The following is a 27,996-nucleotide window of genomic DNA, read 5'->3' as shown; positions in this document are numbered from 1 at the left end:
GGTGACCAGATATGCCCCATGCATGTTTCATAATTCATTTCAGGAATGTCGTATATGTTGCCACACGTGTCCAGGATTTGCTGAGTGTGAATCTACGGTTTTCCGCCCGAGCCAAGAGTTTTTTCCACTTCAGTTGATTTGGTCTGTATAGGATTACCAAAACTTCATGTTAATGTGCCATTACAGATAAGTTTCAAAAATCGATACACACCAAACAGCAGTGAATTAGGGCTTTAATCCAATTCCAGTTCATGGTGTGCAAGTAAAACCCAATAAAACCCCCAAAAATGGCTGACGTGTTTGTTCCTGTAGAGTTTTTCTTTCCTTTGATAATAACAAACACTCAATTAAAGAAAGAACAATGGGCTGCAAACCGATCTGTTATAAAGGACGCACGTTTTTAAAATGTAAAAAAATAACATGAAGCTGATATAAGTTATTTTTGAGCCAAGTTGTGCTATTGTTACTGAAGATTTTGTTATTGATCAGTTCTATATTTGTAATAGTCGGTAAAAGTTTCAAACCGAACTTGAAAGAATTCGTGCTAAGCGAGCAAATTAAAATAGGCTCTCGCTAGATATTTTTAACCGGTTGAACTGCCCCAGGATAGAAACACATGCGTAACTGATTGGTCGGTTTGGCGCTGATACGAAACATCCAAAACTCGAATTCGCTGTTGTTAGAGATTTTGCTGGGAGATTTAGTTATAGGTCATTGTGTCGGAAAGATTTAGCCATCTCATTGAAAGTTTTAGCCAACTGTTTTAGCCAAATGATTGAACAGTATTCGATCTTTTTGGTTTTCGCTAATTCAAGTTTTGGCATTTCACGCTGCGTATACTCCATAGTGCTGACGTTCCAAAAACATTTTCCTTTTGAGATATTTTGTGAAACGTGGTGTTGACTGAAACTCGTCGTGTTGCACTGCGTGAACCGGGATTTCCGGTTTTGGTATCTTATATATTGCGGCACGTACACTCGTTATGTTAGTAAACACAGAAGCAGCGCGTTGTAACACTACTCAGAAAGGCGTTTGACGAGGAAGACTTGTTTTGGATACTCGTGACTTTGGCAAAGAATTCTCATCTGTTTTGTGCTGGAAACTGAGAAGCCTACCTGGAGGAATTACCTGAAAGAATTACTGTAAGTGAGTACACAAATTTACTCTTTTTCCTAATACGTTTTCTTCATAATAAGCCGGATTACAACTCTCGGTGCTATGGTAAATTTTAGTTAATAATTCTTACATTGCAGGCAAAAGTAGTTCCTTTAACTTTAGATTTAATATTGTGTTGGAATAATGTCGTCGAAACGCGAAAGCAGCGTTGTTTCTCCCATGCGGAGGGGGGCGGGGGAAGGGATGGTATCTTACTGTATGTTAGTGTTTTTTGCTTTATATTTTTATATATGAACTTCCTTTCTGGAAAGCTCTGCGTGATTTTTCAAGCAGAGTAAGGTTTTATGATCTCACTCGCTGCTTGTGCGTCTTTGTGTTTTTACACGGAACTAAACTCATCGTGTCTTGATTTGTGATTATTTTGCGTTCACCGGAATTGACAGTGTTACCAAGAAACTGAAAGGGTGACGAATGTGTAGCTTCGAGACCCTGAGTTCCTTGTTTGAAAATCGAGACCGTGACTTAAACGATTTTAGACTACAAAAAGAAACACAACGAGACCACTTGACTCACCACAAACGATTCCGAGCATAAGTATAAACATAAGTTAATGTCCTAAGCATAACAAGCTTATGCGCTAGTGGGGACGGCCGCGACATAAACATCAACATAAGCTTTCTTCTTATGGTTATGCTTCTGTTCAGTGAGGACATGGCCCGGGGGGGGGGGGGGGACTCCCATATGGAATGGACGGGGATGCTCGTCGTCTCGCTTAGGGGTGTAAATTTCGGATTTTGGTCTCGCTTAGGGTGTTCTGGGCAAAATGTCATTATTTTTAGCCGTCAAGGTCTCGTTAAGGGTTGCACACGAAGAAATAACAAAACAGAAAGAATTTTGATTCTTTATATTTACTCAATTCATATAAACAAATTCGCCATCATTAAATGTCACTGTACTTTTTATTTGTCTGTTTTATAAACTGGTCTCTTTTAGGGGTCTGCATAAGCTTCGGCCACGCCCAGATTGGTCTCTTTTAAGGGTTAAATTCAAAATTTCCGACGAGCATCCCCGTCCACTCCATATGGGAGTCCCCCCCCCCCGGGGGGACATGGTTGACATAAACATACAATACTCGCCGATTGGCTGATAGTCTTATGCTTATGCTCATACCAACATGTCCTCACTGGACACAATAGCTAAATAAGCCGGAATAAGAAGAACGCAAGGTTGTGATATTCTTATGCTTATGTATGCGTCGTTAGATTAAAAGACCCGCGATTTTCTTGGTTCCATTACCACTTTTAAACAGATGAAGTGCACAATCAACACACATGACGTGTTTCTTGTTACGTCACTTCCACTCACTTCCTTTTTGGCTGGAAACCTAAGCTTTTAATTTTGTTCGGGTAACAAATGCACAATTTGTCCAGTGGTTACTCTTTAAAGCCTATTAGTTTTAGTTTAAAATTTGGACTACACAATACGACCAGCTTTTCCGACTGAAGTTTTGCTTGCATCAAGCAACCTAATACGGCTCATTGTTACCAATGAAATGTCTTAGAATATCTCAACTTCCGCGCTCCGTACAGGCCATTTGGATTCGTTCTGCTTTAGAAAACGGTGGTTACTTTATCTTCTCAATTCTGTTTTGTAAATTTGCGTTTTCGGAAGATGAATTCCTGAAGTAAGCGCCACAGTTTCTTACCGTGATCAAATAGATAACGGTCGTTCTTCGCTACCATGGCAACTAATGTATGCCATAAGGGTCAAATCTTGCGTTGTAGGTACGTGGGAAATATTATGAATGATATTTTCCTCATAATATGTGAAGAGTGCACTTGTTTGCGAGACAGTTGGTGGAAAATATACAAGTTATAAAGTTACAAGTTATAAAGCTTCTCAGGCGCACTCAGAGATCAGCATTTGTACATCCGTTTTCTTACGTTGAGGTGTCATTACAGGTGTTTTGGTCTCAGCTGGGCTCGTTACGAAAGATTCCGAAACGAACCTAAATTTTGCGTACATAGGAGAGTACAGCTCGCGCATCTTAACTACGAAACAGGACGCCGATAAAACTACTTGGTCACACCAATTATTCACCTACAAAAACATGTCGCTGCCACTTAAGCACAGTTGTGTTGGCGGTTACGCACTTTAGGGTCGGTGCTCTAAGAATAGCAACACAAACGTTGATACTGTTTATACGGGAGTGCTTATCTGTTTGCATTTATTTGTAAATTTGGACTGCCTCTCTTGACCCACATGGCCACAACTAATGGCCTATAGGTGCTTTACAAAACAACTTTCCAGACTCACTGTGTTATGACAGTTAACTTAAACTAATGCAGAAAACATTATAGAAGTTCTAGGACACTGATGGTTTAAACATGGGAAGAAACCACTCAACGGCAAACTTGTAAGGCAACAGGGAGGGGCCTGTAGTCATTAACTTGGACTAGCAGAGACACTCGATGTTGAAACATCAGTCAGTTACGTTTCTTCATCGTTTTAGTTTTTTCGAATGCAGTGGTCATCAACATCACTTTTCTTCGTCAGGCGGAACTAACGTTATCAAGATTTCCTTTTAAAAATTCTTTTGACACTGAGATATATTTGCCCCTTTTGCCGCGATTAGATCACTAAGGCTCCTTGTGTATTTTTTTTTTCTGTTGTTTGCGTTGTTTTTGCACATATCAGGGAACATTTCACTCTTGATGTGGAACTTTTTTTGTTAAAGGGATTGTTTCCGCTGGATGTCAGCCCGACAAGACGGCAATCTTCGGCAGCATTTCGGTGATCTCCGGCAACTGTAAAGGATGACGCGGCGATTGTCTATGACTTTTCGAAACAGGGCCGCTGTATCTTTCAGTTAGTTTTGGAAGTATTTTTTCTATGCAAAGAATGTTCAGGTTCTTCCTGACCAATCTTCAAGTACTGTTAATACCCTCTCTCAGCTTTTCAAACTTTTTTTTTCCGCGAGCGCCGCACGTGGTCAACCGCAGTTTGTTATACTTGACAACACAGGAAGATCACGTTCCGGAAATGTACCGTACGCCATGTGCAAGGGTCAAGGTTGCTTTTGAATGTACGTGTAGAAAAGACAATTTCAACAACGTTAAAGGTTGATTTATTACAAAACGAAGCAAAATGGATGTATAATAATGTGTTTAGCCACAGAACACTCCAGATAAACTTCAATTAGTCCAGTTTGTGAGTAACCTCAATCAATGTTGTTTTCTGGCACGTGCCTGTTTCATGCTCTTTATTCCTATTTATAGCCTGGCTACATCAGAATGATTCCTTTCCTACATCCGAAATTTTATATATCAAAACACGCAAGTAAGGTCAAATTTACGGGGTGTTTTGTACGAGATTAAATCTCTTCAATATCAAAACAACACGCTTTTTCATTTTCTTGCGCAGCAACTGCGCTTCGTTAGCCGGAATACTAAATAGATCGTCTTGTGGGAAAAGCTCCATAATTCAAGATTTCCATGTTTGATTTCCTGGTTGCAAAGATTGCAAAGATAACAACAACGACTGCTAACAGCATGTTCACATGAACGTGCTATTGGCGGTTCAGCAAGCAGTTTTTTGTACATTTCCGGATACTTGCTCTATTGATCTGTTGAGGAGCGTTAAACGCGTTGAGGTAAGGAGGCTGCTCTGTAGGACACCCCCACCCCCGGAAACAGAATGGTGTAAAAATATGTCTGCCATGAAGTTAATTAGACACAAATCCAGTCGAACCTCTTTATAGCTCTTTATAGGTAGAGCCGAATGTCCGTATTTTGGATGTATCCGCCCGTACTATGTAGGTAGCGAAATGTATGAATTCTGGTTTCTCTGGGCAGAGTGGACAGTGCGTAATAAAATAGAGATGTCCTAACTGTGACGGTGTCCGTTAAGCGCGCGCGCGGGGGGGGGGGGGGGGGGGGGAGGTGTGCGGCCCGTTTCCCAAAACCCTTACCCTATTTATGACCAAAGTCTGCGATTTTCCCTACCCTATTTATGACCGTTGCGGCTGACACAATTGCCCTAAACATAATTTTTGAAGGGCTTTTGTTTATGGTCTTATCGATAATGATGAAAAAGTAGCTTCTTCTAAAAAACATACCCAATTTAAGACTAGAGTGCAAAACCCATGCCCTATTTATGACCAAAACGGCTGATAAACCATACCCTTTGGGGCCGCACATACCTATAGAGCCCATATAAGGGAGTAGGCCCCCCCCCTTCTCCCCGGGCCGTAAAGAGAGGTTCGACTGCATTAGGGAATACCTAACATGTAAGGTTAGAATGATTATGTACTGTCACAGATCGCAACTCTACAAATTGTTTGGACTGGGGGGTGGGGGTCGAAGGAAAACTGGAATGTTTGACGCCCTCATATATCGGAGGTATAAACTTGGCTAGAGAACGTTAATAAGACTCTATGGAGATTTCCTGATTTGTGAGCATTGTGAGTATTGACTACATGGGTAGTTTTGGTTGAGCTTGTCTCAGCGTTTCCTGTCTCCTCTTGGTCAGTTGTTGCCAAAATCAGTGGTAAAGTGATAGCTGCGTTTAAGATGTTTGGACGTTTTCCATTGATGGCCAATTGATGCGTGTTTCAATCCTTGGCTGTTCATTTAATTCAGCCTTGCTATCTGAAAGTTTCAGGGAACACAAATTGAGCGTCATTTGCCAACTCCTAACTTGCTGTGTCGAGTACAGATTCTTAAGTATCGCTTATTGCCAGGTAAGCTAATCGGTGATGTATTCCGTCTGACTTTCCTGCAGCCATGTTTAACGTATCAGTAAGTGAAAGGACTGTTAACTTTGCTGCCGTTATAACTTAAGTACAGTGCAGTACAATGTTAGGCGTGCCTTAGACCTGTACAGTGGCAGTGGCTAGTCAGTCTTTTGGGAAAGAAATCATATGTTACATTAGTCCTATTCTAAAATAAGCGCGTTTATTACCACTTAGGATTTATTCCTTATTAGCGCAGAAAAACTACTGTATAGTCCTAACTGTATAGTCCTAATTCCACAGTCTCGGGAGACTTGCTTTGACAAATATCTATCGATTAATCGGAATCCAGAAGAAGTAATCAGTTTCTTTCATGATTGAACAAGCGCATGCACATTTTTACGAACAGTAATGGTACTTCCGCTCTTTGTAGAGGTGTGGTTAATAGGTTTAGTTCTGCGTGGGCGTACTGCAGTCTTTAAGAGGAGGTGAATTAGCTACACTTGTACTACACTGGTGAAAAAATCTCCCGCTACAATACACAATACAGCATTTATTTTACATAGTACCCGTGTTTACCAGGCGGGTGTAGAATACAGAAGTCAGTCTTAGGTGTTCCCTTTGATAAGTTGACAACAGAAATGGCTTGTGGTTTAACCCCTTCCTGTGATGTTTCTCAACATCGAACAATAAATAAACTTGACGGCCCACGTACTGTAACGCCAACGCCCTTGGTAAATGAAGAGCTGACATCTACAGGGCAGAAAGAAAGCAAGTAACGCCTGCAAAAAGACAAATATGTTGCACTACAGATGAAAAGAAGGAGAACATATTGTTAAGAGTATCTCGAAATTCAGTGTTTGCGCTTGAATTTCTTAGCCAGGGAACTTCGTTATCCGTCAGCCGGTAAATTTCTGTTGTTGTACATGCATGGGACTGAAATATCAAGCTCGTACATATGATTGAAAAGAAACGTTAGGTTCCTTTTTGTTCGTTTTTCTTGCTTGCAATTTACTTTTAAGTTTCGTAATCGTATTTCTTTTTTCTCCTTGAACTTTTAAAGTGCGATTATCGTAACCACTTGTTTTTTGCTGCATAGGTCTGCATCCATATGGAGTTCATTTGATGCCAGTTTTTACATTCTTAAATGTCAACTTCATCACCTCAAAGTTGAAAAAAACGTGAACAATTTGGAAAAATCCCAAAAGATTAATTGAGATAAGTAAAGTTAAAACTGTACTCAACTCAAGGTCAAGTAAACACTATATTGCCGGTGGCAAAAGCAAACATTACTGGAACAGACAAAAAAGCTTACATAACAATGGAAGAAGTAATTTTCGAAATAGTCTCCCTTCGTTTTGTTATGCTATAGAACTACTCCACTTCACATCTCATCACAGCACGTGAGCTATTCAGCAGTATTCTCAGATGGTACTGCAGTACTTTGCCGTGTTCTCCTACGCAAACGCTCGTTGGCCCACGTTCAAAAGATTGTGTGACGAGCCAGAATATTGCGTTGGAGGGTAATTGTGATGTCCAAGGTAGTTCTATGTGAAACCCTAGTGTGTGTTACTTCAGATGAAAGCTGTTGAAAGAATAATAAGATAATAGATAAAAATGTATTGAAAGGAGTGAAGTAAGACGAGATTTTTTAAAAATAACAGATGTGCTTTAAGCATGCTTAAGAACTCTAAGCTATATAAATACTTAGAGATGTTGTGGTGTGTTAACACGCCAACTGATGGTCCTTTTTGTTTTCTCCTTTCTTCTCTTTTCGGACTGACCCTTTGTGTTTATGGCTTAAAATAAGTATTAAAAAGTATCAAAAACCTCAGCAACTCCGATTTATTCAGACATTCTTATTTTCAATTTGGTGTTTTAACGCCGCATTCATTTTTTCTGTTACACGATCCAAATGCTATAATTCTGGATGAAAATCATTATTGCCAGCGTTGAATTGTCTAGAATTGTCTTCAACAATGTCATATTACATTTCACGTTGATTTTTCTGTAACATTCAAAATTACTGATTTCTGAGTTCTTTTACACTTTTTCTTCTGACAATTTAAAAAACAAGAACTATAGTTTACTAAAGAGACTTCAACAAAGTCTAACGTGGAAACAGCTAGGAGATTTTCGATTTAATTCGCTACCAGCCTGAATGGCTACTTGTAGTTTATTTGACTGTAGAGTAGTGACTATGGCTCGACACTGGTTGACACTGCCAGTTTGTGAAACACTTGCATACATTAGTGTTTCTTTCTTTCTTTTTTTTTTTATACTTCAGTCAAAAACAATGTTGGTTTGGTCACCTTCGCTCATGTGATCTTTACATTAAATCGAAGACCGCGGAGCACTGGGCAGGTTTTGTAGAAACCTGTTTTGTAATCCTGTTGAACCTGTTAGTCGATGTTTTTACTCAGCCAAAACACATTATCGGAAATCCTACTGATTTAAATGTTTTTTTTTTCTTTTTATGATCCTTCTGCCGGCAGATACCAGGATAAGATAATTAATGAGGGAGATATTAAACTGCACAAACAGATCCTCTGTACTATCATAGCCTGCTGCAGGTTCCTTATAAGGGGTCTAGGGCACACGCCGGGTCTAGTATCCAATTCTTTCTGATTTTGGCCCTCTGTCAGCCGCTGGTTTTTCCCATGAGTGGAACACGCTATGTCCAACCCTGGAATCTACTTATCAGGCACTCAAGATGCCAACTCTGTTTTGTAAATTGAACAGGATGAAACGTAATTTGAAAACCAGAAAACATTAGTCGACAGTAAAAAACAACACTACTTAGCGTTACTATGACAACGACTTTTATGATCACGAGTCCTTGTCAATCAGGTCATCAGTTCAGTCCAGATTTCTTTCTGCTCTACTTCATTCCTCGCGTAGGCAATCTTTATATTGATTTCCATTTTGCTATGTGAGCAGCTGAATTCCAGAGAGCTCACGTGTTCAAAGATTTGGTGTCACATTTTCAAAACAAACCTCTGATACTTGTTTCATCAGGAAGAGGTTTTTGGCGGCCGGGGTCCATTGTGTTGTAGTGCTGAAGCCGGCCGCGTTATATCGAAGAACAGTGAAACGGTGTTCGTCTGATCTCACCTATCCTAGGCGTAAGGTTGGTGTGGTTTGGAGATTATTTAGTCTAGTTTAAGCGGAGCTGTAGCATGGCATGCACGATCTGGCTGTGTTATCTAACCTCAGTGTTTGCCGGTGTTTACTAATATTGCCAATGTTTGATTGATTGGAACAAATTTGTTCGTACATTGTAACCTCCTACGCGTCTAATCGTCGGTGTTTCGTTACTTCTCCATAAGGCAGCAATACCGTTTCGTTTAACTTATAATGCACCGGTTTTGCATGGTGTGTCCATCGCCGAAAATTGCCTTCGTCATTGATAAATGTTACCTCTTTTTTTTTTCCAAGAAGTATTTTTAACTTCGGCTTTGCCACATTTAACAGTATAAAATGTATTTAGATTGTAAAATAGTATATTTTAATAGCTGTAGCTTGCCTATGTTTGCGGTTTATGTATTTCACTTGTTGCCGCCTATTTTGGGTCTCTTATGGAGTACAAACAATTCTTTAGTGAAACCCAACTGTGGACATTTTCTTGACATGTGTCATTCAGAATCAGGCCAATGGTGCCAGAAACTAAAATAAAGAGGCAAAATGTATTTATGCACGCAGCTAAAAGAAAGCATTTTGGTGAGAACTGCGCTGACGCATCTTCAAAATAGGAAGTGGTTGTTATTCGATCGGAAATGTCACCATCCTTGTGTGTTCAACCTCCGGTTTAACATGTTGGAAAATTTCCAGTGTTGTTACGTAAGACCCGGGGGAACACTTTTTACTGCTGATTTGTTGCTGATCTATTGACTTGGGAAATGATCGCTTAAAAATTATCTCACCAGGGGAGGAAGTTAATGTTTTCCTCATTAAGTGAAGAGTCAGTGAGTATCAGCATGTTGAAGAGTTTAATTCAAAGAAATTGCTCGTACGTGAGGTTGAAACATTCGGGAATTTACGACGGTGTAGTCAGTTGGCCGACTGTCCGGGTCCCCCCGTTACACGTTAAAAGAGAAATGTGTGTTGAACTCCTCATTAACGAAGGGCACCTTTTTTTTCGGGGGGGGGGGGGAGGAGGGGGGAGATCAGTCATGAAGGGCTATCGCGTAACAGCTATTTATTTATGGTTTTCTTGCTAACAGTTCAATGATGAGGGGAGAAAAGCTTGATTGAATTACAGGAAAAAATCCCATTACATGCTTACGGCATTCAAGGCAAAATGCCAATAGGTGTAATATGCAGTTTGTTGATAGAAACGATAGCCTTTCAACTAAAAGTGACCCTACCTTCGACTCACAAACAGTGAGACTGCACGGCAATTTGCGTACTACACTCTCAGTTTTTTTCTTCTAAAGCAATTCAAAGAATCTCTTTTAGTGTTTTTCAAAAGTCTGTACGCACTGAAAGACCTAGCTTAGGCCGCCCAAGAAAGAGTTCCGGACATTTCAAGGTGTTAAGAGGATTAATTAAAGAGAGTAAAGACAAAAAGAAACAATCGGAGAGAGAGAGAGAGAGCTGCCGCGGCCAAACAATGAAATCAAAGTTTGCGTTTTAACTTCCATGATACCAAAGGCCGAAACTTTTTAAATCTTGGAGGCTGCAGAGTTTTTTATGCATTGACCTTGTTATTTTCTGAAAGTGCCCTGCCGGTAAAAGGAAATATATGGTCATATTTTGCGTCTTTGTGGTTTTCGTAAAGAAATATTACCTTTCAGTTATTTTGGGAAAGTATTTTTCCTCTTTTCTTTCTCTTGTATTCGATACTAAATCAACATTTACTTTTATTTTCATGATGACAGTCTTACCAAGGGTTAAATCGAAAAGAATTTTAATCTAACTTGAAAAAGCAAAAATCAAAAGTGAATATTCCTGTTAAGTTCTATTTTAAGGCGATATGACAATCGTATTGTGTCGGAGAGCTTCTCCTACTTGATCTTATTCAAGTGGCTTTGAAGTAGAGCCAAAACGTCCTGTCACAAATGCCAGAATCTTGTCACACTTGGCGCCATTATTCTATGATACATAATGGGGAAGCTTGTGCTGGGCCGCGTGAGAGCTGGTGATGAGGAGCAAGGATTATCACATTTCTGGATTAATGGGAACAAAGACTAGCATAATTGAAAAGGCTGCGGTGTATTTCAGCAGTAAATCGTATTAAGAGAGAAAGCGGTTCTACAAATATTTTGCTTGTATATTCATGCCAACAGCAGGTATGGCGTGTATTGGGTAAAAAGATTTCAGCGTTAAATCTATTTTCAGTAAGTCTTGTTATGGTCTAACTGGACGAGAGCAATCCAATTTATTTGGAATGGTGTTTATAAAAAGGAGTTTTTGGCATTTTTTTACGTTTTAACAGCTGTTTTCTTTTTTAATTTAGTTTTGATCGATATTTACTTTGCAAATATTGCAATTCGAATATCAACTCAATGAATGATGAGCCTGAAGTTGTTATTATAAATTGCTCCTTTGTCGGACACTTTCACTTCTCACCTGAAAAGACACCGTAACCACTGCACTAGGATTCACGTCAGGTAACATAGAAACCAAATAGTGAGTAATTTTAAGGCCTGGGAAACTGTAGAAGGTATGACCAAATGTGGACAATACTGTCTTTAAATAGTGTATCAGTACAAACTCTAGAAGCTCTGTTATATGCCGTGTTTTAATATTGATTTAGAATAACTGCTTCTCGTTCAGAGAAAGTTGACTTTCCGAACTCTTAGAAACAGCAATGATTATTTGGCGAGAAAACATAAAATATTTACGAGGACCTTCCGTCACAGATGTTGGAGGCTTACGAGTTTCTTAAAAGAGAAAACTCGCCGGCCCTGCCGTCAAGACGTCGCTACAGATTTTTGCGTCTTAATAGTTTCCTGTGTTAACCGTAGGTTAATCGCTATAATCTCAGTTTGTCAAGTCTTCTTCTCAATGATGCTCGCATACAGTAGACATGAACACAAAAGGGACTGTCTTGTCTTGACAGACAATGGCCTCTAGGAGTTCAGACAAAAACTGTCAACAGCCCACCATGTTCATGCGCGGGCGCCATTAAGGATGTTTGCTGCTTTGGGGATACATGGGTATGTTCACTTTTTAGGCTTTTCTCGTACGAGCCGAGCAGTAAATTCTGCTGGCTGCTAATGTAGAGGCAATCTCATGGTAGCTGATGTGACGTCATCGTCAATACTCGTCGTGCGTGCCCGCACATATAAGGCCGCAATGTGACGTCATCGTCGGAAGATTAGTTTGAAAAACAACTGATGCACAATGATTAGACTGAGAAAGTGCTTCAACTTGTTACTAAACGAAGAATAAACTGTCTTGACGCAATGTACGTATTAGCGTAAAACTACTGCCCGCCGATTAACAACAGGTTAACAAGTGCTAACTGGAGTAGAGAGTACCTCACCGACAACTGCGCAAAGCTTCATACGACAAAATTACATCTCGCCGCGGGTTTGATTTTGCCCAGAATAGCTCACAGTCGGTCTGAGGGAATCACCCGCCTGTCTGGAAACTTGAATGAACCTTTGAAACGCGTACGTGACTGTCTGTTCCGCTCACTGCATGTGATAAGTCGTCTCTTGTCTCCTCTCCTACAAAAGGCAAGTTGCCCCAAATGTTGTAAACCTGCCCTTCTATCCAAAAGAAGAAACCTCAAACACACACTAAGAATTTCATGATCAACAAAATTTTACTTTTCGAATAAAGAAACAAGTTAACGAACTGCAGTTCCAAACTGAAAAATAACGATTTAAAATGTCAAATCTGCTTTGCTGATCCTTCTGTAACATGACACAAAGTAACTATCGGCAATATTTTGGTCCGCTGACCGATTTTATGGGGGCTTGGCAGACATGAATGTTCTTGATAAGTTAATAAAGATGGTGAATTTTAAGCTCGGTAATGAAATGTGAAGGTGAATTAATCAACATGACACGAGCGTGGGCATGGGTTCGATTCCTGTCGGGGACTGAGAATTTTTCTTTGTCCCACGCTCGTGTCATGTTGATTAATTCACCTTCACATTTCATTACCGAGCTTAAAAATTCACCATCTTTATTAACTTATCACTACTCACGATGAATTCGATAGCGTTGATCCTAGCAGTATGCAGGACACCTATCATATATGAACTCAGTTAAATGACCTTGCTCTCCACGAGTTCTCGTAGCTCAGTGGATAGAGCGCCCGCCCGGTGTTCGGGAGGTCATGGGTTCGATTCCTGTCGGGGACTCAGAATTTTTCTTTGTCCCACGCTCGTGTCATGTTGATTAATTCACCTTCACATGAATGTTCTTTTCAATGACACCTGCTATAAAGCAATTGCTGTAATTGCTATATAATCATCTTAATAACTGGGCAGAGAACTCTAAAGATCAAATTTAGCCAAAGTCTTTGCAGCTTATCTATTTCTATTGTTGTTTTGTTTCTGTTGTTGTTGTTGACTGAAGACTTGTCCCATACGTCTTGAAAATAGGGTCACTAAATCCAGTTTCTTTAATTGTAACCAACTTTCTGAAGTTGGAAAAGTCATCATTTATGCTCCCTGTTAATGGCCCACTTGAAAATTCAAAAATTTCAGTGGAAGAATAACGAACTCTTATCGTTGCAGATTTTACTGTAATTTACCTCAGTTAAAATTTCGTAAATGACTTGCATTAAAATAATGCGCCAAATAGGAATTATTCCACCAAACTAAAAAATCTTGAAAGTAAATGCCTAAGATCGTAAGAGACGAAAGTCCACGTACCAAGCTTTTCGTGCGCGAGTAAATTCGGGGCGCGAATTCAAGGTGACGTCCGGGGAAATTTAACCATTACTCTTCCATGGAGCGTCAGACATTCTCCTTGGCTAAACAGAATTGGAGCGAGAACAAGTTGGAGAGATTGGGAGAAGGTGGCTTGCTCCGCAGCATGACTGCCTATCGCTTGCCTGTCTCCGTTCTGTTGACGGATTTATAAATGGTCATAAATTGTTTGAATTGTTACACGTTGAAGGTTACAATATATCTTCTCGTATAGCTTTCTCACATTGCCATGCTATGTTACAAAAACTGTACTATTCGGAGATAGCAAACGCCAATAGAGGCAAGTAGTAGCATATACTTTATGATATTAACAATCGAGCTCACTGTATTCAGAAAATACCAAAAAGAGAGAAATGTGTTAGCGAAAATTACAAACAGATTCTTCCTTCTCGACACGCCCACATCAGCCATAAGGATATACTTACTCTTGAAACACTTCTGTACTGATCAGCCTAGTCAGCCTGTATTTTTACATCTGAGGCGATTTATGTTTGTTTTCTTTCTTTTAACTCTTTTTGGACCGTATGCATATATCGCTAGTGACGGGGGAATCCTACAAAGTATTACATGTATAACTGCACGTCAAAAGCTTTTCTAATTAATCAAAAGAATGCTGGATTCAGGCACGGTCTGCAAGTCCAGATTTATAAATTTGATATTTAATATTTTAAATGAATTTCCCGATTTTCCTTGGTGATAAAATCTTCCAGAAAGCCAGTGTGCTATTAGTTGAATTAAACAAAAACCTACTCCTATATGTTTTTAGTGGACATTTAACCTCTGCTACGAACCCACACTTTACACATGCATATGCACCAGTTGTGACCAGTTGTAAAAACGTTTATTTTCTTCTTGCACCCCGCTGGAAGAAGACTATTATCTGATTTGTAACTGAGAAGTATTGGATTATGAAGGAATGCCAGTAATGATGATGATGATGTTTGTTCCAGTTTATATATTGCGGGGTTCACATCATATCGACAGTTACAAAGTTCTCTCGAACATCAATTGCATTGAACTTCAGCAAGATTTTATACTTAAGAAATTCAGAGGAAAATCGCTTGATAAGCGTCCCTTGGGATATAAAGGAAAGGTAACAAGGTCGGAGTTGTGATGCAGCTGAAGTCCGTTACACCAGCTTTCAGCAGTTTCTTAAGTTAAAGGTTTCCTTTACAGATGGTTAACCAAAAAGCGAAAAAAAAAATTCGAACAAAACAATAGCCTCGCTCGCGAAAAAAAAAGTTGATTTGAGTGAAGCCCCTCGAAATGGACACACAGCTCCTGCCAACATTAACAGAAATGGAAATGTTGGTAAAGATAAAAGAGTCGAGTAAGTTACTTTTTTAACCTCAGAAATTTCTCACACTTTTCAGGAAGACCGATATATCAAACAGCATGAAGGAAACAGTTTTGAAGCTCTTTTCTCTCCTGCTAGTTTTTTCAGGAGTTACGACGAGTGAAGACCAATCAGGTACGTTTCCTGTTTAGCTTTCGGTCATTCCGCTAAAAGCTCTACAGGTACTTTTCAGTTTTCTGTGCGGTCTGTTGCACTCCCTGTACACCACATTGATTTTAACTTTGTTTACTCAGCAGAAAAATGTGATTCTCCACTCGGCTTGTCTCTCCCAGACAACAGATGGACTGCTTCCTCTACATCAGACCGCAGCACGTTCGCTGCTCATTGCGGGCGCATGAACAATTCTCCAGACACTGTTGGTTGGTGTTCTTCAACTGCTAAAGAAGAGAAAGCGTTCATAGAGGTGACGGCTTGATTTATAGTTTTGTTTTCTCTTGACATAAAAATTGACCTTGTGACTCCACCCCGAGGCCAGGCGAACCAAGGTTTTTCATCTTTATGCCCGCCTTTTTTCCAAGAATTCAACATACGTGGGGCACGTCAATTATGTAAGATAACGAAGTCCTATGCACCTCTCTCCGAGGCTTATATATTTTCTTTCTAACCCTGGAAACGTCGGGGTTTTTTCCAAATTCACTAAGGAGGTTAACGCTTGGCTTCGGAAACTAATCACTTTCTTTTCCGTTAGAGTTTTCTATAACGAAAATCTGAAAATGGAGAGGTAATCATTCAGATGTGCTGTACCTACCACTTGTTGAGACTGAATTTTCAGAAAGCAAAACGAAAGGAAAGGTTACCCTTTCGAATCATTTTTATGAACGAATTAGCAAACGGTCTCACTCAAGTCTAAAGTAGAATGTACAAAGTAACTCTATATTGAATATCAGCAAACCTGAATGAGAACTGACTCTACCGCTGAATTTTCATACTCTCCTTTCCAACCAAACCGCCAAACCACCAGAGTATAATAGACCCAAAACTGTTAAACTCTTAAGCTAATTTTGAGTGCCGGTTTGCGGTACATTCATATTTATCTGCCGGTTTACGGTTAAGAGAAAATCGTGCGGTTGCGGAAAATAATAAATTTAGCTTGCGGTTTCGGTTTTTGCATGTTTTTGTAGCGGTCATTCAGAGTTAAGAGGCTCAAAGCCCTCAAAAGAGAGCCTTCAAAACTTGAACTTTTACACTTTTACGCTTTGTTAAAAGTCAGTCATAATAATAAGTGACATTCTGCTACGTACAGGTTGACTTGGGTCACGACATGCGCGTTACAGCCTTGTCCACCATTGGAGTACGGGTAAAGAACGCGTCAACTGGGAACTACAGCTTCATGTACGTGTCACAGTATTTCCTTGCCTACAAACGAGACGGTGACAAGACATGGAGGCGATACCACAGAAACGACGTGTCACTGACGGTAAGAATTGATTGGGACCACCTCAGTAATTCAAGTTCATTCTATTCTTCTTATCAGTCAGTCAGTTCTGAAAAACTGAAAAACTACAAACATTATGTTAATATTGTGAGGCGGAAACAGGCGTTATCACTCGTGCAAGTTCACGTTAGATATTTTCTTATTTTATGTTAGATTATTGCGGTTAATGGTTCCGGGCTTCACAAGCATCACTTACAGACTCCTCGTATTGCACGCCACGTGCGGCTGGTGTTTGACAAAGGAATAGGAGACAGATGGTGTCTTAAGGTGGAAATACACGGCTGTTCTTGGACTAAACATGGTAAGGAGCCTTCCACACATTCACTCGTTCCCCGCTTAACGTCAACTAACGTTTACGGGGAGAGAGGGAGTTCTGACCAAACGCAAAATTATCCAACGTGTGGTCGAGACGAAGTTGAAAAAGAAATTTAAAAACATCGAGCCGCCTTGTACCGATTTTGGTTCTCTCCTCTGTTCTGAATACAGTACTACTGAAATCAAAACGTAAACTTTGCGATAAAAGTAGTTACGCAGATGTTTCAACAAAACAGGTAGGAGAATGTATCACTGATATATTGAAAGTTTCCTGTTCATCTAAAAAGCAAAAAAAATAGGTTTTCATCTTCAAATCTCAGTGACGTAAGCTGTAGCGACGTAGTGCGGTTACTCTTGAGGTAGCAAAATTCCTAGTGGACGTTAAGGAGGGGGAGGGTGGGGGAAAGGAGGTCTGACCTGACCTCACCGTTAAACGTCCGGTTGACGTTAAAAGGGGAACAAGTCGCCCGCTAAGAGATGTCTCGCTATTTTCTCATAAATAAAATCTTGTTCTTATTTTAAGCTGTGTTATGATATGGCACTGAAACAAAAAAATCTCTGTAAGCTTCGTCTGTGGGCAGTTGAAAGACTATCTATTGAACTTATTGTTGATCTCAAGGTAAATTAAACACCGAAGCGAGTTAGTAAAGGTGATTTTTCGAGCGTTAGGCTCAGTTTCTAACAGCAATTTGTCGAACACCTTAGATGAAAAGTTAAGCTTCACAAACTCACTACTGCGCTTTATTTACCTTAATATTGAGGTTCTTAGACTGCCAGCCCTTTGTATGAACCTTTGAAAGACGATTCAGACTTGACAGCCCATTTGTGTCACTGCTTCGGTTACCAACTTTGCCGAGGATTAATAAAAGTTAAAGCTGTCTTTGATAGAAAGTTTTCGTCTGGCAAAGATGGCCTGAGAGTGTCTTTTTATCATCTGTCGAGGTAGACGCATTTCATATTGCTTGTGGGATGGAATTAACATCGTTTAGGACTTCCTGCATACTAATGTAGTTTTCTCGTGTACTAATGTAGTTTTCGTGCATACTAATTTAGTTTCTTGCATACTAATAAGCGACTTCCTCCATCATGTACTACTCCTATCAGTGTGGTAACCGGACATTTGACTATTCTCCCTCCGTCATGTAAGTGTTACTTTTCTAATGAGTAAAATCTCTTCATCTCTTCAGACGGCTTGATATCGTACCGTATCTCCCAGGGAAATCTCCGAAAGAATATGCCCGGGTGGAAATCTTTACGAGATAACGGTTACGACGGCACAAGGCTGTCCTTTGGGACGAAGGTCGGAGTACTTTACCGCGGACTGGGTCAGTTAACTGATGGAGTGATCGGCCGCAGTGCGGATTGGAATGACACTGGTAATTTAAACTGGATTGACTGGATTGGCTGGCAGGACTCCTTGACCGCTGACCCAACTGTCACGTTTGAATTCTCGTCTCTTCGGAAATTCTCCTGTATCCGTTTCCACGTCCTCAACCTACCGGGCCATCACGAGAAAATGTTGTTCAGCAAGGTCGTCCTTTCCTTCTCCAGGGATGGCGAGTATTTTGCTTGGAAGACTATTTTTGAACCTAGTATGGCCAAGAGAACTGCAATGAGCAACAGAGCGTTTTGGATTAAGGTGAACCTCGATGGAAACATTGGCAAATACGTGACGTGTGATTTTCTCTACTATGGCTGGTGGGTGCTGATAAGCGAAGTGGAATTCGAATCAGGTAATTTGTTTGAATTTCGTTCTTCATCCCTTTTCCAGGTGCAATTGATCTGTGAAGACAATTGGAGGTCTAGTTTTCTCCGTGCTGGCGATATGTTGATTTTTTACGGTTTATTTTTGTCTTAATTTCTCAGTTGAAATATCTCCCAATGACATTCCTGAAAAAGGACATACCAACATAACAGTTCCACCCACAACAGCCAAGAACAGCATTTACATGGTTAATACAACAAATGGAGTAGTTGTCGAAGGTAAGGGCAGTGAGTGAGTGAGTGAGGGAGAGTTCAGGGACTGCACTGATAGTTTGGCTACACCGTTTTTATTCTTTATGTGCATATTGAATCACTTCATTTTCTCGGATAATCAATGATTTATTAATAAAGCGTTTTCACACTCGCTATGCCTCGGAGGCAAACAAAGACTTTTCTCTCATTTGGGAAGCTAATTCTGCTCTTCTGCTTAGTATGGCCGCTGTGAAAATGTCCAAATCTTTATTTGTAATCTGCAACTTTTCTTCCACAGAGTCCAGTAACGATAAACCCTCAGACAAGACCTGGGATGTAGTCATGATATGTAGTCTGGCCGCCGCAGGAGTGATAGCAGCGTTACTGTTGTGTGTTCTAGCCGTGTTGGTGTGGCGTCGTCGAAGTCGACGAACCCGCGCCGCCGAGCCAGCATTAAACGGTAGACCAATCAGAATCATCAATCCCAGCAAGAAAAACTCCCTGAACCGACGGAATGACCCTGGTATGCAGGAGGTGCGCTTTGAGAAGTTGAAAATGCTGGAGAAGGAAATGGATGACGAAGACGATGACATGGACTTGATGATGGAGAAATGTAATCTGAATAACGCTACGCATATGGGATTCAGGCAACAACTGCTCAAAGGTAACTGAATTTGCTCCTGATTTATGTTATTAAAATTACTTTTATGATTCCTTGCTTCATTGCAACAAAAGTGTGGAAAAACACTGCTTATCTCCCTTTGCTATGCTCAGCGTTTCTCTCTCCGTGATATGAACTTTCTTTAATTCATCCTGTAGCGTTCGCCAATTGTTGACTATTGAAAAAGAGGGCAGCTATCCACCAAAACAAAACACATGCATGAAGTGTACAGTAACCTGGTACCATTGTTGCACCAGGCATAACTTATGGGCGGGGTTGGAAGAAGTGGGGTTGTACTTCTCTTCTGGGGAAGTGGGTAACAACATGAGCGACAAGAAAAATGTTTTGAAGTTACAAATGGCAAATAAAAGATAAATAAGGTGGAGTCCATACAGCTTTGAGGAGAGTTGTATGGCTTTATTGTCTTCACCGTAGTTCAGTGTCAATGAGTAAATCACCACACGTGCATCTATGCAGAGGGTAACTCGTGTCGTCTCATATCATCTCATGAACTGCTTTAACTTTCAGCTGACGGAGATGCTTGCAGGAATCTCCGTCCTCAATCCAAAGAAATCTCCCTGGAGGAAGAAAAGGCCGAAGTTCTCGCAGAGATGAGGAAAATCAGCGAAAGTAGCAGTGAATGAGTGCACGGTGCCGTGCAGGGTTAGGAGCTATATCGTGGCACCTGTAACATGATTTTGTTAAAGATTTTCCGCATTAAAAAAGAAGCCATTTACAACTGATATATTGGGCGCATTTGAGGTTCAATTCCGCCCTTTTCAACCAAAAAAAAAAAACAAAACAACAACAACCGTGGGTTCCTAAAATTGCTGAAAGAAATCGCTAAGAAGTCAGGGACCGCGGAGACTATGTTAATGTGGTAGGGCTAAAATATCTGGCTAAGACAAACATGCACTAGGAATCACTGCTCCGTCATTTATCATGCATTTGCGCGCCTTAAAATATCAATCCAGGCAAAAAGCAGCCCCTCCCCCACCGCGGTCCCTGAAAGTAGTGATTTGTTCCCCCCTTCGGACCATTATCTTCGAAATAGCCAGATTATCTCTCCTTAAAAGCTCCCAAATTAAAGCTATTTATTTCAAAGAAGTTTCTGATAAATTTAAGTTTGTTTAGGTTTATTTCGAATTCTATGTTGCGTGAAATTTTCTCCTGTCCTGCAAGTAGTATTGCTACGCGTTAGATTGTGTATGCGTGTTCCTAACTGTTAATAGTTTTCACATTAAGTAAGAATGTGTAAATCGACTTTAGACTTGGTAAGAATGTAGAAACCGCGTTATCGTTAATTGGGCCAAGATTTAATTCAGCAAAAAAGAAAAACTACTGGCAGTAATAAATATTTATTTGATTGTTTTTAGTTCGAGTTCGGACTGCAGGAGTCGATATGTTTAGCTAAGCTCCTTTATTAGCTCGACGCCGAAGCATCTTTCTGGGATGTACTAGTTATTTTTGTGATGTTTCGAAGCCCCGTAGAGGTAATTGTATAAAAGCTTGAACAATTAAGGATTTACACTATTTGTGTGTTTGAAATTTCTTTAAACTTGCGCTTGCCGTTATGCTCTTTTATCAAACGACTGAGGAAATTACGAACGTGCTCGCGAAACTTTTTATAAACATTTGATTAATTCAGCCCAATCGGGGTTTTCAGAATTGATTTACAATTACATAGGTTTGATCATGAAAACATCTCATACACTAGTAATAGCTCATATGATTAGATTGTTTTAAGCATTGTATATACTGTTACTTCTTATGTTGCTGGCAACGGAGAATTGCTCGGGTTATCAAAATAGCTAGGGACTCGATCACTCAAGCTTCTCTACAGTATATCATGTATATATTTACAAATATCTTTTTTATTAGAATGTTAACATTGCTTCTAACTTCCAATAAAGGATTCCCCTTTTTTGCTAAACTTTTGTGACATGACTATTATTTTCTTTGAATTTCTAATCTGTTTGTATTTGGAAACGGCCAGGTTTGTGCATCACGCCGCAGATGTGAGAGAGAGAGAGAGAGAGAGAGAGAGAGAGAGAGAGAGAGAGAGAGAGAGAGAGAGAGAGAGAGAGAGAGAGAGAGAGAGAGAGAGAGAGAGAGAGAGAGAGAACCCCTATGGATCGCTTCACGGAGTCTGTTCACAAGCTATCTAGTTATTTGAAAACTTACTCATTATCCTACTTCTGTTCATAGTGCCGTAAATCCACAGCCCTGAGTAAACAATACACGTTAATCAAAACAACGCCTTTCAAGCAAATCATAAGATGTTGAATATAAGGACTTAATTATGCCGCTTAAACTTTGAAGGAACACGAGGGAAGGGTAGATAGGAAGGTGAACCCACCCATCTCCTCCCTCCTGAGATTGAGATAACCTATCACACGGAAACATTTTAATGTGACGGCCGCTAATTCCACTGTTCCTATGTTGACATGGCAACCGTGTTTTAGCATACCTTTCTACCAAATTGTTTCATCGTACTGATATTTTTCACGTTTTTTCTCAGTAATTGTGACACCTTTCTTATAGCTTTGGAATATAAGCTCTCGTTTAACCCTGGTTATACGACACGAAAATATGTTTAAGATAAATAATCAGAGAACTGACGATCAGGTGAAACACCTGCCAAATAAATGTTGGTAAATATGCCAAGACGCTCAGGTTGGTGTCAAACAAATCATCTTGCTAATGGAGAAGAACAAAAATGCGATATTCCGTGGACTCATTTCCAAGACTTAGACGACTGAAAGGCGTCTTATTGCCACGCCATAGAGGAAGTACAAGGATTTTGATATGATGTTTCACCAGTTTTCATTTGGTCACTACAAGAGAGACAGGCCAATCTTAAAGACGAGGCGATCCACGATACTATTTCAGTAAAGATCAATATCACTCAAGTTTTAGTAATATCCCGATGAAACTGGCATAGCTAAGAAACCAAAAAAACACCTTAAGCACAATACGGTCCGGTCTTCCTAATATATGGATCCACTCTGTACAAACGACAAAACAAGCTGAATTCTCAGCAGTAAAGTAGGGGCTTATGGAAAGAAGAATTAAATAGTGTGAAATTATCCTCTTAATTTCAGAGCAGGACACCTGACAGTTAAATAGCAGACAAGAGCAAATATCTCCGAGCGAACAAACACGCTGGTAGATATCATTTGGTTTTCTAATTCCAATCTGCTTAGCAGCGGGCGTCAGTTTAAGCTTGAATATCGACATTTTTTTTCCCTCTTTGTCTCTCGACGAGAGAAAATTACGTGTTAAATTCTCAGCCATAGGGCTCGATGTAATCATCATCCAATGCTACAACTGAAAAATTAAACTCAAATGCAACACACTTCAGAAATGTTTTGTTTATTCCGAGAATAAACCCCTTTTGTCTTTAACATCGCCTATTCTACCGCTTTCCAGGTTGTCTACTCTTTGAACTAAGCATCTCTTCTTACCAAGAGGACAGAGTCAGTACAGCAATACTGAACACTTCTACTGGATGTATAAGCCATTTCATTTCTTCTTGATCAATATCCTAGAATATTCAAGTCCTTACCTTGAATTAACTGGCGTTTCCTCAAAATAATTTTCCGCGGCGAGAATCGTGATAGCTAAAATACGACTGCACTGAAGGCCAAGAAGAGGCCAAAAACTGTGTTTATCTAGCATGCTGCCAATCATTGTGTTACATGGAGGATTTTACTATCTTACACGACAAGCGAAAACTGAAAGATCTGTTTTTGAGAATTTAGTGAGGCGGCTTACTTATATTATCCTTTAATATGTCTTGTAATAACCCCACAGAACGAAACTCAAACGTAATTTTCCCACGTTATTTACAGATAATTCACACGGGAACTTCAATCAAATACGGACTTTCCTGCAAGTTAGCACCTAGGGCAAATGAAATTGATTAGAAAACAAGAATTATTGATTTTACTTGCCTTTTGGTCGGCAATCCAGAATGTAATTTAAAATTTTAAGGAAATAGAAACTTTTAAGAAAATAAATCAAACCATTTTTAAACATATCATTTCTTTAAATAAAATATTTTTCAATTTTCGCACTAATGCTTATAGCTAAACTGACGTGAAGAAGAAAGCTTCTTTCTCCTGGTACTTACGAAAAGAATGATTGTTTTTCAGTTTATCTGGGAACAAATAATAATAATATTCCAGTGCTATTTTTTTTATTCCTGTTCTTTAGATTTCTTTCCCGGTAGACAAAGTACTTTGTAGATTCCCGCGCAGCATTCAGCTTCCTTGTTCCCTAGCGATGAATAACCAGAGAGAGTCATCCATATTGTGGCGCGTGAACTCAGAAATGGAATCAGCAGCGCTACAACAATCATCACCAGAAAATCAATCAGGGCAAAGTAGCGAAAATACGACTCGGTACCGTAGCTGTGGATCAAGATGCCTCCTATCAGCTGCCCAAGACCCCTACCTAGACCATAGTAGAGTCCGTGTAAGATACCTTGTAGGGTGGCGCCAACACGGGGAGGGGTGCCGACATAGGACGCCAGCGCGCACCACACAGATGCCGAGCACAGGCCACGGAGAAACTCGATCGGTAGCACGAGCCAGGGATTCTGTATCGCGGAGAAATAGTAAAACCTCAACGCGTAAATCAACAGACCGATTGTGAGCATCTTTATGTGGCCGAAGCTTTCGAGGAAGTAGATGGAACCATAGTATAGTGCAATGTTCGATATACAATGTACTGCCACCAATGCGCTGAACAGCGACGGTGTAGCGCCAAGCTCCACCAAGTGAACAAACAGAAAACTTTCCGCTGATCCCAATGCGACTCCAAGGAAAAGAGCCATGGTACCGAAGATAGAGTATTCCAGCTTGGTAAATATCTGCAGACCTTTAAGCAGAGCACATTTTTCATTGACATACTTGTCTGCGTCTTGAAAATTAAAACGGGTTGAGACAAAAAGAGCAACCGCCATCAGAATGGCATTCACGTAGAAGAAAGGACGGTAAATGTCAAATACGTCTTCAGGGCATATGTCTGTCTGTTTGCGGTATTGATGCTGAACTATAGAGCCGGTGATGAAAGCCGTCAGCCCCCAACCCACTTCACCCCACAAACGCTGTTCTCCGTAAAACTGTGGACGATTTTCCAGGTTTTGAAACGTGGCCACATCGGCTAGCGTGTTGGACGTAGCGCCAATCAGTTCACCGACTATAGTGATCACCAAAACAACGACAAACACCAATTTAGCATTCTTGTAGATCTTCGGATCCATTTCGGTGTAAAGGTCAAAAAGCCAGGCTTCTTGCCACATCTCAGTATTGCCAGTTGTCGAACCATTTTGTTCGTTTCTGGGTTTTCCGCTGTAACTGACATGACGATGAAAGGAAGTTGTATTTTCGTCTGTCATGTTTAGTTTGTTGTGTACTTCGCTCAGACAATCCACGGTCACAGGAGGGACAACAGCCACTAGAAGATTCATGACAATGTAACTGAAGAGTGCAACCAACAGAACCGATCTGACCTTGTTGAATTTGTCTGCGATGGTTCCCAGAATAGGCGCGCTGACAAACAGGCACAGTGGTTTCACAGCCAGTATAATGCCAACAAAATGAGCTGGCAGTAGCAGAGAATGTTTAAAATACAGCGATAGGTACGGTATGAGGCTTCCAAGAGCGGCGAAATAAAAGAAATAGAATACCTTGTATACAAGAAGGTTTCGGTTGATAGTAACTGTCGAACGAATCCTATCGAAAAATGCTGGCTTCGCGTTGGGCTGTTCGCTTTCCAACGGTTCGGGCGTCATGGCTTCTTCTTCGGGATTGAATAAATCTCCATCGTTTTGTCCTTCTTCGTTGGATTGCAGAAGTGTCCCTTTCTCAGACATATTGGAAGTCAAAGTAAGTTTTTTTCGGCCTTGGCTAATACCACGAACGTCAACTGCCCATGCCGGGAGCGCTGGAGTTTTAAATTCCCGTCAGCGTGCAGTTTGAATGTTTCGCTTGGGCCACTATGTTGAGCAGATGTTTTTCGACTTTAACTCTCAGAAATTTGCATGAGATAGCACACGCATTCAACCGCCTTCCGCGGCGAGTGATATTTTGATGAAAATTCAATGGCATATTTCAAATTTCTTTCCGCTGTACTTAAAAATGATTGACGGGCAATATATTAGACACAGGTGATTGCGAGAGAATAATGAGTTCTTTGTGCGTCAGTGTGCTATTGTTATCAATGTATTTGTGTTCTTGATGACCTCGGGTGATGATAAACGATTAAAACAAACTTTATTTTCTCAAATATTCATTTTAAAAGTCTCTAACCTTGCGGATAATTTGCCATATTTAATTCGCAGTCAGACCCTAAAAGCCGTCCATGCATGCCAACAACAATCAAAATGTTCAGATTTTAATATGAATGGTCCAGCTCTTTAAGTTGTTTTGTACTTAAACGTTTTTTTGACGAAATTTATGAAATTCAAGGCCGTTTAGTCTGAATATTTATAACTTGGGCACCTCAAACATATTTAGAAACTGGGAGCAAATATTATCCATTTCTCGAGGTGAAAACCTCACCAAGCAAATACTTTAGATATACAAATCAAAAACTGTACCAAACAAAAACATACTTTTTTTTACGCTGGTAGCCTTGTTTGGTCAATTTGTGCGACAAAAATAAGTTACACGTGTAGACCCTTTTTCATACAAAAAGAAGCTATTAAGCCCTCCATTAAAGATCATTGTCGACTTTGCCGTCGTTTTACATCCATTTGAAAGAGGGCAGGCCAAAAAAAATTAGTTATCTAAAATCGCAAAAACATGTTATCAAATTTGGTGGCCCAAAATAAAATTGGCGACCTACAGTGCAAATGTAAAAATGGCAATAATTAATTTATTACACAGGGGTAGCGTATAGCAAAGTAGAAATGCTTTTCTTATCTCTACCGGGCAACACACAACAACACAAAATATTCTATTAATATCAGTAACCTATTGAAGCACTACTGAACACGTTTAAAGTAGGATTACTGAGGTTAATATCAAGATTTTAAAAATACATGTTAACCCCCAAAAAATATTATGAAAATTGTTTGTAAAAGATTCGTCGGAGAATAGAATCCGGTTGATATTTGTAAAGTGCAAATAATCAGCATAACCTAAGGATATATCATATTCTACTCAACTTTTCACGATGGTAATAGAAAAATCTTGTAAAACTCGAGCGATAAATTTTGGAGAGCAGAAAGTAGATTGATCCGGGCTCCACATAAATTCTGAAACTACATGTCAGGATAATTCACACTAACGAAACCGTCAAGTGTTCGAGGGTGTCCTGCATCAAATTCCCAATTTCGTTATTCCTCAAGTCAATATTTTATTACCGTTATATTACCAAGTAACAATTTTTTTTAGTTATCTAGTCAAACAAACGACGAGGAAAAATTATTTTCCACCAAATTCACTTAAGCATAACCAAAACATACAATGCGGCAAAAGTGAAGAGAAAATTGACTATCTTGACAAATAAAGCGATACTTTGCTCTTCGCCGCTCGCGCGCGTGACTCAAAGGCGAGTAATAAAGGCTAATTGTTACAAACAAGACGTGCGATACAGACTACGCTTGTGTAAAAAAAAACAAAGAAAAATTGGAGACTATCTATGGTGGATCAAACTAGGATCCTTGCATGTACATCTACATGGTACTGCATATCTGCATCAAGATGGAGAAGCTTCCATTAAATTGAGGAGAGAAAATATAGCCCTCTTCCCATCTTTCGTCCTCTACTGATGTCAAATGGCTAACAAGATTTAGCCTGCCTCGCAGACGCTAACAACATACCGTCGTTAACAAGATTGAGAAAAAAAAAGAGTTCGTAAGGCAGAGTCGTGATTTTGTTTTTGGCATAACTGAACAAGAAACACGATTAACGCAAAAAGGAAAGAAGGATAAAAACAGAAGTCAGAACTGAAGTCTGTGTGTGATAAATACACAGAATGACTCGATTCGTACCAAACGTTTTATGCGACTCTTTGCGTCAAATGTTTTTTGTACTATTTTTATCCTTTTTTAACACTTTTATCACTGTTGTCTTTGCATTCATGTCTCCCAGGAATTCTCAGTTAATATAAGTATTCGTTCCATTTTCACTGATTCACTCAGTTGACTTGAAAATGACGTTGAGCAAACGTCCAAACGTCGTCATAAATTTTCAACCAAAATGGTTTTAAGTTTTCCTATTTTATCACTCTTTTATATTGAAACTATTACGGAAATCTTTTCTTCTACGTACATTAAAGAAAGGTAACTAATTTTACAGTCATTCGTCAGCTTATATCAGTTGTCAGATTTTATTTGTCATACATGTTTTACAACGTTAATGCAGAAGCTTTCCACTAATGACGCCAAATGGCTGGCTAGGAAATGGAAAAGAGAAAAGAGCTATTATAAAAGTGTAAGATTATTTGACCTAAAAGGCTTTATTGGAAGATAGTGAAGAGCTGGATAAAGAAAAAAAGAAGTAAATGGGGGGGGGGGGGG

At 39.9% G+C, this 27,996-nt stretch overlaps 2 protein-coding genes across 4 annotated transcripts; one reads left to right on the top strand and one right to left on the bottom strand.

Annotated features, from left to right (window-relative positions):
* Nucleotides 1-1,057: 1,057 nt before the first annotated feature.
* Nucleotides 1,058-20,175, top strand: LOC145486638 (epithelial discoidin domain-containing receptor 1-like). 3 transcript variants are annotated; one of them, XM_081465338.1, is made up of 9 exons: nucleotides 1,058-1,146; nucleotides 15,113-15,210; nucleotides 15,333-15,499; nucleotides 16,340-16,513; nucleotides 16,685-16,832; nucleotides 18,034-18,579; nucleotides 18,713-18,829; nucleotides 19,101-19,466; nucleotides 19,992-20,175. In XM_081465338.1, the coding sequence occupies exons 2-9, from the start codon at nucleotides 15,135-15,137 to the stop codon at nucleotides 20,105-20,107; spliced, it is 1,710 nt and encodes a 569-aa protein (XP_081321464.1). In that variant the 5' UTR covers nucleotides 1,058-1,146; nucleotides 15,113-15,134; the 3' UTR covers nucleotides 20,108-20,175. The 3 variants fall into 3 exon arrangements, with proteins under 3 accessions (XP_081321464.1, XP_081321465.1, XP_081321463.1); XM_081465339.1 differs by lacking the exon at nucleotides 1,058-1,146 and adding an exon at nucleotides 2,227-5,857; XM_081465337.1 differs by lacking the exon at nucleotides 1,058-1,146 and adding an exon at nucleotides 8,898-8,978.
* LOC145486641 (major facilitator superfamily domain-containing protein 6-like) lies at nucleotides 20,087-27,985 on the bottom strand. Its single transcript, XM_081465341.1, has one exon. The coding sequence runs from the start codon at nucleotides 25,342-25,344 to the stop codon at nucleotides 23,665-23,667; it is 1,680 nt and encodes a 559-aa protein (XP_081321467.1). The 5' UTR covers nucleotides 25,345-27,985; the 3' UTR covers nucleotides 20,087-23,664.
* Nucleotides 27,986-27,996: the final 11 nt, after the last annotated feature.

This window comes from Orbicella franksi, chromosome 5 (assembly GCF_964199315.1).
Source record: "Orbicella franksi chromosome 5, jaOrbFran1.1, whole genome shotgun sequence".
In the NCBI taxonomy this organism is placed as follows: domain Eukaryota; kingdom Metazoa; phylum Cnidaria; class Anthozoa; order Scleractinia; family Merulinidae; genus Orbicella; species Orbicella franksi.
Note: the sequence above shows the minus strand (reverse complement) of the source record. Positions and strands in the feature narration are given on the sequence as shown.